At 41.6% G+C, this 15200-nt stretch overlaps 1 protein-coding gene across 3 annotated transcripts in view; it reads right to left on the bottom strand.

The window, feature by feature from the left end:
* Positions 1–6277: 6277 nt before the first annotated feature.
* Positions 6278–15200, bottom strand: part of YTHDF3 (YTH N6-methyladenosine RNA binding protein F3) — a 39299-nt gene continuing 30376 nt past the window's right edge. For all 3 annotated transcript variants that reach the window (XM_066578281.1, XM_066578280.1, XM_066578282.1), the window contains one exon: positions 6278–14447. In XM_066578281.1, the coding sequence (XP_066434378.1) occupies positions 14424–14447 (24 nt within the window). In that variant the 3' untranslated portion in view covers positions 6278–14423. The remainder of the gene's footprint in view (positions 14448–15200) is intronic.

The following is a 15200-nucleotide window of genomic DNA, read 5'->3' on the forward strand; positions in this document are numbered from 1 at the left end:
GCCGAAGAAACTCAACTACTGTGTCAAAAAGGTCGTAGAAGCATCGTAAGCACTTTCCTCTGGACAGCCACCTCACTTCGGTGTGTAGAAGTGGACATTTGAATTTGTGTCATGGTCTTGACAGAGCTTACGGAAAACGGGAATTTTTCTTACCGATAATTCCCTTTCTTGAAGGCAGCATGACCGCATACGCTGGAGGTTGCTCACCTGCTGACCTGATGGGACAGGAAAAGGCAGAGCATAAAAGAAACCTCCCCTCCAACAAACACCAGTGCGTTCCAAATAACCACAGTGACAGTATACTTAACCAGGAGGTGTGTTTTTATTGTCATCACACACCTCAGACAAAGAAACAAGCATACACATTACCTCATGTGTTAGACAAAACAAGGATAACCATGTCGGTAGGGATGGGGGGGGGGGGGGGGGGGGGGAGGAAGCCCGTATGCTGTCATGATGCCTTCAAGAAAGGGAATTATCGGTAAGAAAAATTCCCGTTTTCCCTCCGACATCATGACAGCATACGCTGGAGGAATAGCAAATAACTGGCATGGGCTTTTTTAGGGAGGGATTACTGCTTGAAGCACCTTCCTCTCGAAGGTTGCGTCCTGGCTACATTTAAAGTCCAGCCTGTAGTGTTTAATAAAGGTATGGCTAAAAGTCCACATGGCTGCGTTACAAATCTGCTCGATTGAGGCGTGCACTCTTTCTGCCCAGGAAGATGCCACTGCTCTCGTCGAGTGGGCCTTTAATCCTTCTGGAGGAGCGATGCCCTTGGCCTTGTAAGCCTCCTGGACAGCTCTCCTGAGCCACCGGGCGATCACATCTTTAGAAGCGGCCCTTCCTTTGGCCTGCCCCTGAAATTGAACAAAAAGTTTGTCTTTCTGAAACGTTCCGTTGCCTCAAGGTACACTAGTACAGCTCTTTTGACGTCTAGATTATGGAGCTTCTGCTCCTTTTCATTTTTGAAATCTTGGCAGAAGGCTGGAATGACTATTGGCCGGCCTCTGTGGAAATCGGACAAGACTTTAGGCTAAAAGGACGGGCCTAAAGAAAATACTATTTTGTCTGGGTGAATAGTCATATATGGGGCCCTTTGTGAGAGGGCCTGGATTTCACCCACGCGTCTAGCCGACGTGACTGCCACAAGGAGGGCTACCTTATACGTCAGCAAGGCGATGGATAGATCTCTAATAGGTTCAAATGGGGGAAATCGCAGAAGGCCTGAAAGACTATGGTCAGATCCCAGGGGGGTGCCGTAAGCCTTGTAAATGGATGCAATCTACTTGCCCCTCTAAGAAATCTAATCCACCTGTGCTCCGCCAGCCGCGAGATCAAAGAATGCCCCCAAAGCCACTACTTGGACTTTGAGGGTATTCGGACTCAACCCTTTATCCAGGCCCGCCTGGAGAAAATCTAGGATTGTACGGATGTCTGGCTGATCTAACTGCTGGATGTCCTTGCCCATCCACCTCCGAGAATTTTTTTCAGACTTTGGAATAGATCTTTTGTGTCGAGGGTTTAAGGCTCTCGCTAATAGTGGAAATTACGTTAAGAGAAAGGCCCTTTCCCAAGAATTTTACCCATTCAAGATCCAGGCCGTAAGCCTGAACTTGTGAACCTCCGGGTAAAGAAGAGGGCCCTGCAGCAATAGGTCCGGTCTTGGTGGAAGGTGGAAAGGCTCTCCTACTGACAGATCTCAGGAAGGGAAACCAAGGTCTTTTGGGCCAATAAGGTGCTACCAGAATTACTGACAGGCTTGACCGCAGTAATTTCCTTAGTAGGAGCGGAATTAATGGTAAAGGGGGAAAAAGTCTCAAACCCAAGGGGGAGAGAGAGCGTCCGTGCCCAAGGCCTGTTTCTCCACGCCTCGGGAAAAGAAAAGCCAGCACTTGGTATTTCGCTGTTCAAGTGCCTAATTGTTTTTAAGCATGTATTGAAATAAAGTAAAGAGTATACTCTAAAGATTCCAGACTTCCCTGCATCTACTATTGTTCATTTAGAGAAGCCACTGGACCGAGTGGCGTATGGAATGTGAGTATAATACTTTTACATCTAAGGAACAGACGGATCAACAGGCAAGAGCAAATGTGAGACAATCTATGCTACATGCTTTTTTGAAATACTTATGTCTGTAGGTTGGCCCACTGGACCACTTACCGTTTGGAGATTCTCTGGGTCCTCTCTGGCCGACATCCTGCGCTTGTGAGATCAACTCCTGTACTTAGGATCAATTCTCCGGCGTGAAGAAACACCAGCCTTCTTCCCTGGTCCAGAGCTTTACAAATTGAATCCGGCGCCAACCGCGCTAGGCCACGCCCCCTTACAGAGCATGTGACGTCACTCCCTGTGCTCCGTCGAGGCCACGCCCTCTTGCTGCTGCTCAGCCCTGGACCCAGAGATGACGGCCACGGTGGTGCCGGACAGCCCGTACTTGGACCGAGGCCCACGCAGTCCCCGGTTAGCTCCCAGATGAGGTACTTCCCACTGGGGCAACCGGGGCTGCCAGAAGAGATGCCGCCACTCACCGGTAAGCCCTGGAACCTCCGGCATGGGACAGCATCGCTGGAGCTCTGCCACTGCTGTCCTAAAGGGACAGGAAAAGCACTGGTGTTTGGTGGAGGGGAGATTTCTTTTATGCTCTGCCTTTTCCTGTCCCATCAGGTCAGCAGGTGAGCAACCTCCAGCGTATGCTGTCATGAAGTCGGAGGGAAAAGATGTTTGTTTAAAGAGTGCGCTTTTATCTTAACAGTATTAATTACATAGCGCAGAGAATCAGGCAATCTCTCCCATAAATGTTAAGCAACAAGGTGCTGCCGATGGATCACACAGTTGACCTCCATTATGCCAGGTATAGCAGATTTTAAATGGGCTATAAATCCGCAATAATCGATCAATCATGGATGCAGCTCCGTCGGTTGCACAAGCAAGTACATTTGGTAAAGAAATGTTTTTTTTCTTAGAAAAATTCTTCCACTTTTTTTTATATAGAGGAGCCTTTTGGGTCGGTGGTTAAATTTCTGGTTAACACTTCTGCCTCTACCTGTTCATTCGGATTAATGAAACAAACGCAAGCTAGCAGCAATGCTTCATTGTCTCTAACTGTTGACTTGTCAATTTGCATTACAAATGCTTTTAAAAAGCATTTAAAAAAGTGTTTCTTCCACATCAGCAGTAATCTAGACTCTTATTGAAACGTTGTCATTACTTAAAGGAATCAAATTTCACTATGGCACAGGTGTCAGGTCCCAGCATAGTACTGACAATCTCTTTAACTGCTGGTAGCACAAGTGTTTCCCCATTAGTATGTGATTTGCCACACTGCGCTATTAATAAAGACTTTATAGGAAGCAAGGAGACTTGTCAGCATTGAGAGCAGATTTTTCGAATAGCTTGCGTACAGTGCTGCAGTTCTCAAACTTTGATTTTAAACCTTGGAAAAATGAAATAGGCTTACCCACTTTGTTTGAATGCATTTTTGCAAGGTGATCACTCAGTCTCGAAGGCTTCATAGCTTCATTCGAAAATGCCTTTTCACAAACTGGGCACAGGGGAAGCTGTCCGTTTGTAGAAGGGATGAATCTGTATTTCCAGTATTCATTTGAATATGGACAGCATTCTCAGCTTTTTTTTATTTTATAAAAGTAGGTTTCAAGAATGCACTGTTTACGTCGCTCTATCATGTAATGATGTGACTTTTCTAACTCCACTACAGATCAATCACAAACCTAAACAACCTAAGCCGCTGTATTCCATAATGTCGCTGATTGGCTGGAACTTTGAATTGTGTGGGTCTCTGGGAGTTGTAGTTTATATCACTATTCTGAAAAGACACTTGGCATCCACTAAGACTACAACTCCGAGACCCAAACAAGTGAAAGTTTGAAGCTGTTCCAATCAGCAGCATTATGGAGTACAGTAGGTTAGGTTGTGCTGTAGGTTATCCAGTGTTATGAAGTGTGATTGATCTGTAGAGGCGTCATGTAGTTATAAAAGTCATACATTATATGATAGAGGCGTGCAGGCTGCACACAACCCCCATTACATGCAAGTGATTAATATGGAAATAATTGCCTCGGTTTTAGATTTGACAGATTGCTTTTGGATGGATTATCGACGAAAACCGAGGTATCACTACAAAATTGTTTTAAAAAATTTAGCTACTAGGCGGGAAAAAAACAAAGCAAACAGAATGCCCCCTATCGCCCCCTTTACGTTCCTGCTGTTACTTTTCGTTCCCCCGCCCCCTTGAGAAGTAACCCCCCCAAGGGGGCAATAACTCCCATGTTGAGAACCACTGATTTACACCATATACATAAAACAGATTCATTTTACTCATAATCAGATTTTCCAAAGCCTATGACAGTATCCCCAAGAGCCCGTATCCCCAAGAGCCCGCATCTGCTGCACAGGAAACAAACAACTAACTCAATGTCTACAATCTTCAATTACTGTAAAGAAATTCAAAGAGGATAAGCAAGTCTGGTTTTATAGAATATGGGGCGCTAGGCAACAGCTAGCTGCCCTCTTCTTATGCGGTTTCTAATAATTTCCGGACGCTTAGTGGTCCAAGTGGAAGGGTTAACTGGAAATTACATAAAAACTGTAAAAAGAAAAGTGGTATTAGTGTAACACCCCTTAAACCGGTCCCTGAGGGTGAGGAGCAATGAAAGGACATAGACAAGTCCCAAAGAAGTATGAATATACAGTGGGGCAGATTTACTCTCTATATTACACAAGAAAATTGTCTTACATGCTAAAATGGCCAGTGTCTAAAAACATATAGTAAATGTGGTGCAAAGCAACTCATACGGAAAAGGGAGAGTGCTTAATAAAGGGGGTGTGGCCTAAAGTGCACTAAACTGCTTCCACGTTGTTGCAACTTTTGACATAAACTAACCCAACTAATCTCTATAAAATTAGACTAGACAGTCTTAAATTCAACAGTATTACCATCCAGCACAAGTAGCTTATTTTTAATTACAGCTCTATACAAGCCCTACAGAACCTTATTGTGCCACCCATAGACACATGGTCCATCTAAGCTGCCTTCTATAACTTCCTCTTTAGGATGCATATATGCTTATCCCAGACAGGTTTACATTCACTTAGGGCAGCTTCTCACGGGCAAAGTGTTTTTGCACGTGCCTAAGTGCAACACATTTGCACCGTGAACTATGCAGTTTTGCATGCACGTTACTGTCCTTTTTGCCCATGGGACACACCCCACCATGATATGAAAGCCTGTTTAGCCTTATAAGGCCTAGATATGTTCTTTTCCCTGTGGTTTTGCACTGTATTTCACTCATCCCATTGTATATTGCATGCACATTTGCACACCCCCAACAGACTTCTATGGGGCCCTATGGTGTGCAAATGCGCACAAACTAGCGCATGTTCTATTTTGAGCACAAAAAATGTGCGCAGGAAATGAGAATGTTCCCATTGCAATGGGTTCCATTCTATGCACGTTGGGTGTGCAAATACATCTGTGTGAAGCCCCCCTTACTGTTTTTATTTCAACATGCCTGCTAAAAGTTTGTTCCAAGCATCTACTGCTCCTTCAATAAAATTCCTGCCGCTGCAGTCTCCCTCCCAACTAATCTCAGATGGTGCCCTTGTTTTAGCATTTAAGTTAGCCTTATTTAGATCTTAAGCTTTCGCTCACATGTTCCCCCTTCTCTCCTTTAGGCAATACAGATTAGGGCTTTCCGGATTCCCCCAACCATTTCTGTAGCTCGTCTTTTACACTTGCTCCATTTTATTAATTACCTTCTGCAGAACAATTGAAAATGGGTTTTCTAAACCAGACAACCCCTCTATTACAAATGGTCACTAAATTTTTGCATCACAGTAACATAACGTAGTATGTATGGCTAAAAAGACATGTCCATCCATTTCAGCCTATTACCCACCCCCAATGTTGATCCAGAGAAAGCCCAAAAAACAAAAATGAAGAAGCCAATTTTCCCCATTTAAGGGTAAAAAAAAAAAAAATTCATTCCTGACACGAATCTGGCAACTGGAATAATCCCTGCATCACCGACCCTTCTGAAGTTAATAATGCTAACATAACCTTGTATCGCGCAAGAAAGATGGCCATGCCCCTCTTAAACTCCTAATTTGCTGTATTTAGCAATCACCATTACCTGGAGTGCAATTTCAGGAAAAAAGTCACTTACTTTCCCCTTCAACTTATCGTGTGTACCCCTTAGATCCCACATTCTGAACACATTCTGCACTGTACAAAAACATCAAATAAATACGTGGCAATGACTAGATTTTAACATTGTTTATTTTCCAGCTCGATAATGACTGCTTTGCTCTGCCGTATTCATATACAGTATATGGGATATCTAACTTTTGAATCGCATACATAAAATTCAGTTGTACAAGACCGGGTCACCACAGTTCTCACAAGAGGCAGAGTGATGCAGAGGCACAACTGTGTAATACAACTGGAATCTTCCTGTAATCAGATTTTCAAAAACATACATAGTTACAAAGAAAGAAATGTTTAACCCTTTTTTTTTATATATTTCGTGCAGTGCAACCAGAATTTTATATCTGTATGCTAGGCGCAAAAGTGTACCCCATGTGAAATGTAACTTTGCAATAGATCTAATATTCCTTTAAAAAACACCAGCAACCAAACAAGTTTCTTTGTTGCATAAAATTATATAATTCTACTACACATTTCTATACATAGATGACATATCCAGATTGATTTCAACCCAAATGCCAGTTAATATATGTATATAATTTTAATATAGGTATACAATAGTTTTTTTTTTTTTAATTTTTATTTTTTAATACAACCTGACCGAACGTGTGATTAGAAAGATTAATTAAAACTGTTAACCTGTACCATAATTATAATCTTAAGCTTTGGATGGATAAGTATTCAAACAGTAAGTAAATATTACTGTAATTATCAGGGAAATTTGAGAAAATAGCTAAAAAAATATTCTTCGGATTAGAGAGAAGGGCAGGCAGAATAAAGCCGCTCGTAATACTGGTATAGCACTTGAGGATTGGAAAAAGGTCTCAGTAATTTATGTACGCTAAAAAAAAAAAGTTTGAAGAGGGGGAAAAAAAAACAACTTAAAAACACAAGTTTCTTTTGCTATAGTATGGAACTGTAGAATATGGACATGTTAAAGAGGCTCTCCACCTAAAAGGCTACTCAATTGTGTGCATATGTATAATATAGAATTATGGCCTTCTTTGCACACAAATGGCCCGCTACAATAAAGAAAATTACAACAAACTATGCAATTTTTGGTGGTTTTCATTAAAATTGAAGTCTATGGGGTCCTAAAAAATATGCGACAACGTTGCATAGAGAACTTTCAAATCTCCTACTGACAATCATGGTTTGCATTAAAGACACACACACACACACACCAAAAAAACACCTGACTTAAAAACTTACGTGAACCCAGCCCACCATGCTAGCATGAAACAGATGCATGTAATAATGTATCCAGATCAAAACTGAATTGGCAGAGAGCTGAGGCTGCTAGGGCCACACTGCCCAACTACCCTACAAATGCTGCAAGTCTTATGGTTCTGTTCACAATTAAAAGTGCCTATGCAGCAAAAACATTTTTCCATCCCTACACCCCTCACCTGATTGTCTCACTCTGGACGTCTCGTGTGTATTCCAGTCACTTCCATGCAGTGCAGTCCCCTGTGATACTTATCAGGCACCATCTGTGTGTTGACCTTCACATCAATTCCATGACACATCAGCACAGTATTACATGATCAGCTACAGCCTGTACTATCTCTACCACAGTGCCATTACCGTCTGTATTCTAGATTCAATTAAATAAGCTACATACCATAAGTACAGTCATAATAAAGGAGATCATGGCTCATCTTTCTAACTGTGAGACAGGAACCGTGTGATCACCATTAGTTTCTGCATCCCCCTCTAAGCCATCTCTATGCTAGGGTTCATGTAATAGTCAATTTCTCAGTCTTTGTGATGCTAGTTTCAAACAGCATAAACCTAAGTAAATCTGAGAGGACGTGACCACCTGAAGATGAAGACTCCAGGCAACACTAGCTCACATATACACTTGGTGGTGCTAGTTACATAATGAAAGAAAAAAAAGTCACCGGAGTGGCCAAAAGTACTGTTCCATATGGTTTCAATTGTTCCGATCTGTCAGAATAGTGTAGTCTTCGGTACTATTCCATCTGCCAACGTTTTGCACTAAAGTTGCGGCTCTTCATCTCAAACCTGCACCTTATGTATGTTCTTATGCATAAAACTGATTTGGGAAAATGAATGGCAAAGCCACCAGTAAAAGCATTCTCAATTAGGGAACCTGAAGTCATTGTGTGAATAGAAGTGAATATTTTCTTATTCAATCAAAGCAAAAACATCCGGACAGAAAAGCAAAGTGCCGAAAGGTTCTCAAACCCCGGGGTATGAATTCAGCCTCAATAAATGTAGGTGGAGAACCCCTTTAAACGTAAGACACAAATGTCTAATGGATGGGTGCAAACTAACAGACCTGTCGCACTGCACAGTTGCTTGCATGCTAGGTTGGAGCCAAGCAGGTAGCAGAGGTAATTTCCAACTGTTGAACTTAAATACCAGCATGCAGGGAAATCCTTAGGACTACGAAATAGCTCTGTAACAGCTGAAGAGAGATGAGGTTACACATGGGAAACAGTATATTCCACACACCACTCATTCTGAAATAACCAACGTGGATTAAATACAGCAAGCTTATACCAAGAATGGCAATTGTGCAATTGAAAAGAACTATACAGAATTAGTAAAAAAAAAAAAAAAAAAAAAGGGGGGGGGGGGGGTTCTATTTGTCCGACGGGGTGTACATTACACAGACAATTCATTGAAATATAGACTAAAGCTATGTTATACTTCCACCTATCTCATGTGTATCCAAAACGGGTAACAATACTGCAGCAGCTAGTGAGAAGTCACATTCTAGCAATCCACAAAACACGGATTCTGGACAGAGAGAAAACTATTTCATTGCAAAGATGGGAACTAGGCGTCAAACTACTAGTCATGGCTAATATGTGTAATGGTCAAGTTTTGCCCACAGCACTAGGTAAATGAAGAGGTCATCAGATTTATTAAAATAGAGGGACATACCAGGAACCAGTTTCCTTTAGTGTTGCAGTGCACCACCAAAAACGAATCTACTTGGACAAAGGGGCTGGGATATACTTGCGATCATTCTGCCACTTGATTGGTAAATCACTGCAACACCGACTCCTAAAAGCAGTATAGGTGACTGAACCTGGCAGACGTATAAGCGTTCGTATACTCGAATCACCTGTTAATATTTAGGAGAACCATCCATTATCGTCTCAACATGAATCAAGTCCCCTTATCTTCATGCCAACAATTAAAATTATATACGATAGACGACCAATGCCAAATAAAGCTAATGATAGTCACTTTTTCAGCGTCCTAATAAAAAGGAGGAGTATCGTTAAGAATCCATGTAAACTTAATCCTTCTTTGGAATATAAGCTTTTATAAGAATTTGTAACTATGACAGACCTCATTATGGCTAAAATCAGTGGGATCAACATTACCATTGCTGCTGACTGGTCATAAGGAATCAGTGATTGTGGGGAACAAATGGTTACACACTAAATTTGGCCATACACATTAGATAGCTAATCAGCTGAACCTCCCAAAATTGGGCCTGGATGATCATCCAATGTGTATAGGAGGGCTCCTGACAAAAGAGGTCGGGGAAGGCAAGTATCGACAAGTTGGATTTTAACTGCCCAATCCTTTTGTTCTTGGGGAGATAAGCCAGCACCAGGTGTCCGGCAATGGCCTTCTCCCCTTTCTACATTCAGAACACATGCACACTCTACTGAGCATGCATGTGTATCGGGGTATTGAGTTAGATGGCCAAACGAGCATACGCCAGATGAGTAACGGCTATCAAAGGTGTAACACCAAGCGCAAAATTCTAACTACAGTTCTTTAATGCAATTACTGACCAATTGGAAATATGCAATTTGTTTCATATCTCCAGTCTGAAGCTCCAGATATGTTTACACACAAGCGTGAAAAGCATTAGTGGTAGTTTACATGAACAGTGCACTATATCATAGGCTCCTTTAACATGGAGCATTTTATTTCAAACACACAATTAATTTAGAAGATTCAGGTGTGCCCAACTAGTAGAGCTCAATTAGGGGACCCGGTTGTTCACACAGGTTCTTAAAAGGTTTTAAAAAATGACTTGTAAAAATCGTAATTAAGTTCTTATTTGGGAACCAAAAGACCAAAAATCTAGAGAATAGCAGCATGGATTTTACATAGAAAATGATTCTCATTTTTGCAGACATGTCTAATAGCACTTCCAGAAAATACTAGAAACAGCGGGATTGTCCACTTTGGGTAACGTTCGTAAGAAGAGTCCCAAGACAACAAGGTGATCACAGGAAGCCTCATTGCTGTAATCTGTAAGAGAAATCTGCAGTAAGTCTTCAGTCTCCCGACGGCAATCTCATCATCACCACAAGAGAAACGAAGCATCACAGTTCCCCTATAAATCAGGGGACCATCGGTATAATACAGACAAGCTGGGCCCTCCAGAGTTAGTCTTAGCAGTTGTTGTATAAATGAAGGACAGATATCCTGCCTTTGTCAACCCATTAGTGAATTCAGTTATCTGAAGATGGGTTTCCTTCAACTGCCCCTGTTGCTTACCAGGAAGTTGCAGCTTATGGCCTAAAAACCATTTAAGTTGACCCATTTACAAGGAATATAAAAACGCACTTTGGGCAACCTATTTATGAAGGAAGGACAAACAAGACACTTGGAGTTTTGCCTTTCCAAAAGTGGAGGCCTGTCTGCCAGCTGCCATGACATCTTTTGCATATGGGCCCCCGTGGGGTCTATAAGCACAGAGCAGTCTTAATCTTTGTTTTCACCAAGATTTTCGCAAAATCACTTTAAAAAAAAAATGCAATTTGACCACACAGTGTGAACAGACCCTTAGTTAACCAAAGTATCTTATTTGAGGACCTCTTAATATAGGATGCACTGCTAAAAACTTCTAAGCACTTCAGTTGCCTTTCTATTATGTCTCAGTGATTCCTATTGCCAAATCGAATATTCATGATTAGTTTAACCTTCAAATATATTAAACCGAACTACAATCAACACAAAAAAAAAAAAAAGAAAAGAAGATTCAGGTGTCAATAGGGAAACATTGGAAAAGACATGTTACAAATGTGTGCAATCATCAGAGTTCTTCAGATTCCGCAATGAATCCTCCATCAACAGAGGTGACCACAATGGACGTTCTGTCGAGGAAATAAAACCAACCACCCCAAACTCTCCAGCGTGATAACCTGAAATAACCCATTTTTGAGCTCCCTGGGCAGCTGCAAGTATGGTGGAGATATTAATATTAACACAAATGTTTATCATTTTACCTTTAAGAAGCGTTTATGGTGTTTTGGCGCCAACAGTCTTCCATTACAAGCTTTTTTTTTTCTTTTTTTACACATTGTTGTTCCGTGAACCAACATTATATCCCTTAAACCCAGGTGTTGACCCCATTTCACAATTCTCTTAGTGAACTAGATGTCATCTTAAATTTATTTCAGTATGGAAATACAGACTCTCTCCATTCAATATAGAAGCATCGACTACAAGTAAATAAAAATTAAATATACTAGGTTGTTAGAGTTTGTTTCAGAAGTGTAGATATGTCAACCATTCTTTACCATGAAAACAAAACAAACAAAAAAAGTAGTAAAAACGGCAAGTAACACAATCTTCATGGACAAAACGTGATTAGCATAGAAATACATTTCTACTAGGAAAATGACCCCAAAAAGGTTACATTAGTTGAAGCTAGAAAGCAGCTTTGGAAAGAATGCACGACTACTGCCATACTCTCAGGCTCATAGACTCTACATTAATACGTTTGCCTGTAATACATGATTAGATTATTTCTCTATACTAGGACAAAAATGAGAAAACTAAATAAAAAGGAGGCACTTAAAATCACAACATGGGCTGAGGGATCTAGGAGCGGACCTAAAATGTGACAAACAGCGGCCGTAAAGTTATTTCCAAGAACTAAAGAGCCATAACAAAAACAGAGAAGTGCTGAAAGCCACATCTAATGCTTGCTAATTTTTTTTCTTTTATTAGCTAATTAAAAAGAGCAAGTTTCTATTGAATGAGCACTTGATTAGGTCTGCAGACATCCAGGAATACGAGCTGAAGGGAAATAGAATTTGAACGATTTTTTTCTAAAAAGGTCTCCCATGGATTGAGGTACATTGGTGATACAGGGTGGTATCAAACGAGGATGTTCTTGTTTGGGCTACTTTGCGTGCCTCTAGCAATAAGGCTAGGTTCACACACCGCATTTTATATATTACCATACCTCTGCACCCCACCTCTTTGGGAAACTTTACCGTTCTTTACTCTTGTCTTTGGAATCAACTCTTGCCATATTAGAAGTAAATCTACAGGAGGCAAAACACGTCTAAAGCAGTAAATCCAGGGTATACATCGATAAAAGAACCATAAAAGCAAAGTAAAGAAACACTAGTAGTATTCAGCAGGTATAGGGAGACGGCATACAAATGGCATTAAAAAGTAGTCTTCTAGAGGGGTGGTCTTTTTAAAGAAGGTTGCACGTATGGATGGAGCTGAAAACCTGGTCTGGAAAAAGGGGTGGCATGGTTTCACTGCATTTGTGTCCTGAAAGTACATCCAACAGTTAAGGGGGTATTCCTATCTTGGCTTTCCATGGTCGTGAAAGGTAACCCTGGTTGCTCTGTTCTGACCAGCTGTCATAAAGAGCCAAGCACTTAGACCACCACTTTTTCCGTAGCACTAACTGTAATGAATGTCTGCTACGGAAACAGCATAGCGCGCCATTTCTGAAATGCCGACTCACTTTTATTACAGCTACAGAAACAGCACTGTGTAAAGCACTCTGCTCTTTCCGTAGGCTGGGGCCTGGTGGTCAGCAGCCAAGGCGGCTGTTTCCCATCGCAGCCAAGAAAAGCCACGACAGAGAGCCCCTAAAGTGTATGTTTTACTTGTAGCGGAAATTCCACAGCATTTTCACTTCTAAAACAAGAGTCAAAATCAACACCATGAGCATGGATTCTGAGTCTAAATTGGCTGTGCATCCGTAGATACAGCGCTTCCCGCACCTCTAAAGTCTTTGTGCTGTCAGCGCTTCCTGGTATCCAGCGGCTTGTAGTGAGATCTGCATTACTTGCCCAGTGGCGCTGAAGTAGCATCACCTGACCAGCGGCGCTGCACTCACTAGAGGCCACCGGGTGCCCAGTGAAGGAAGCGCTGACAGCGTGAAGACCTGGGAAGTGAGGGGAACCCCACATCTTATGAAATCAGCTGTGCAAACTGTGCAGATTTTGACTCAGTATTGAATGCGGAGATGCTGTGAAATTTGCTGCAGCATTTCCGCTGTGTGTAAACATACCTTTAAATCAGAGCAGCTTCCATTTCTTACAGCGTGCGGCAGGTGATATCTCAGCGCCACTCCGCAAGACAAAGCTTCTTACTGACTGCATGTAATTGATGCCCCGCATACAGTAAGACGTTGATGGCATGTTGTGGTGCTAGGAGCCCTCCAGACTTCTCTACTTTTTGCTAAGGCCATTAACTGATGCGCCAGCTCTTGAATCTCAGGAAAAAGTGCACCAAGTGGCATATGGCTTACCTTATACTGCTACTTCTGTTCTGTTTTTTTGTGGTTCAAACTAGAGGTACCTACTAAATACGGTGTGTGAACCCAGCCAAATAGAAGCTCAGCTCTAAAACATAGATGTGCATTAAAGCTGCATTACTTTTTAATCACTAAAACAAAAATGGCGACTATGGAGACAGAGGATAAGACTTCGTGTACCATAGTGATGTCACTACAAAAAGTTAGAGCCAACTACTCTGACCTCCTGAATTAAAGACAGTTGATTTCATTTTCCAAAAGGCAATTAAAAAAAAAAAAAGGCCATAATTCTCAATCTTATTAACTAGCAACAACTTTCTAATAATTAGCACTCAACAGAAAAAAAAATATAGGACAAAGGAATCCTTGCATTCATTGGGACCGCTAGGCCGTAGCTAGAATACAAAAAGAGCAGATACTGGTTAAAAGCTTCAGGACAGAAAGTGCTTGACAAAAAAAAAGTTAAAGTTCTCAAGTGTTTGGTGAGGAGTACAAGGGCAGATGCACTGATGAAAACCATTATGTAAAAAGAGGGAGGGGGAGAGAAAAAAAAAGTCAATTTTATGTTAAAGTATTCAAAGATGTTGCCATAAGCAGAAATAAAATGCATTATGTTTTCTTCCACAAAGTAGGCGATTTCCAGAGTCTGCATCATTAGTGTTTTACAGAAGGACTAACTCCGTCTAATTATTGTTTGTTTCGATTTCTCTCCTGCAAAACACAAAAACAGAAAGTTAAATTGAGATTAAATTATTTTCTTTTGCAGAATTTAAAGGATCACAGAACAGAAAACACTTGACTGTCAGCAGGGACCACGTGGACCGTTCTACAGGGACCAACACAAAACCTCTAGGAGCGCTGGGTCCGTCCAGTCTGTGATATGGCTGCAGTGAACAATAATTATTGCTCGGTCTAAACACGAGCCAACCCCCAGATGACAGATATTTGTTCAATTTTCGCTTGTTGCTCATTGTGCGCAGGCATAACCATGGCTGTCTCGTTGGCTTATGGTTCGGTTTAACCAGCGCTCGCTCCATTCTCCTCACTTATACAGCCAATGTAAAAAGGCTGAAGATTCTCGTTCGTACAGGCAGATACATTGTTGGCTCGTTCAAATGATAATCGGCTCGTCTAAAAGGACCCTTAGATTTACATAGCATTCTACGGTGATCATTCATTTAAGGATATAGGGGCTCTGGCTCTTGCAGCTGACTTACAACCTCCCAACCCCAAAAACAATATAAACAGATCTCTGTTCTCCCTGCAAACTGTTCTAGTCATACGCATGCAGCAGCATCAATAAAGCGCTCCGGGACTCTGCAAAGCTGTAATGTGGTGGAGCCACCTGCTGGCAGAAGGAGGTCACAAGTAATGCACAAGTGTAACTAGCTAAGCTGTATTCCAATATACAAGTGTGATGGAAAAAATAGACACAACAGAAAAAAGTCCAAAATAAGAAGCCCC

The sequence above is a fragment of the Eleutherodactylus coqui genome, chromosome 9, assembly GCF_035609145.1.
Source record: "Eleutherodactylus coqui strain aEleCoq1 chromosome 9, aEleCoq1.hap1, whole genome shotgun sequence".
In the NCBI taxonomy this organism is placed as follows: Eukaryota; Metazoa; Chordata; class Amphibia; order Anura; family Eleutherodactylidae; genus Eleutherodactylus; species Eleutherodactylus coqui.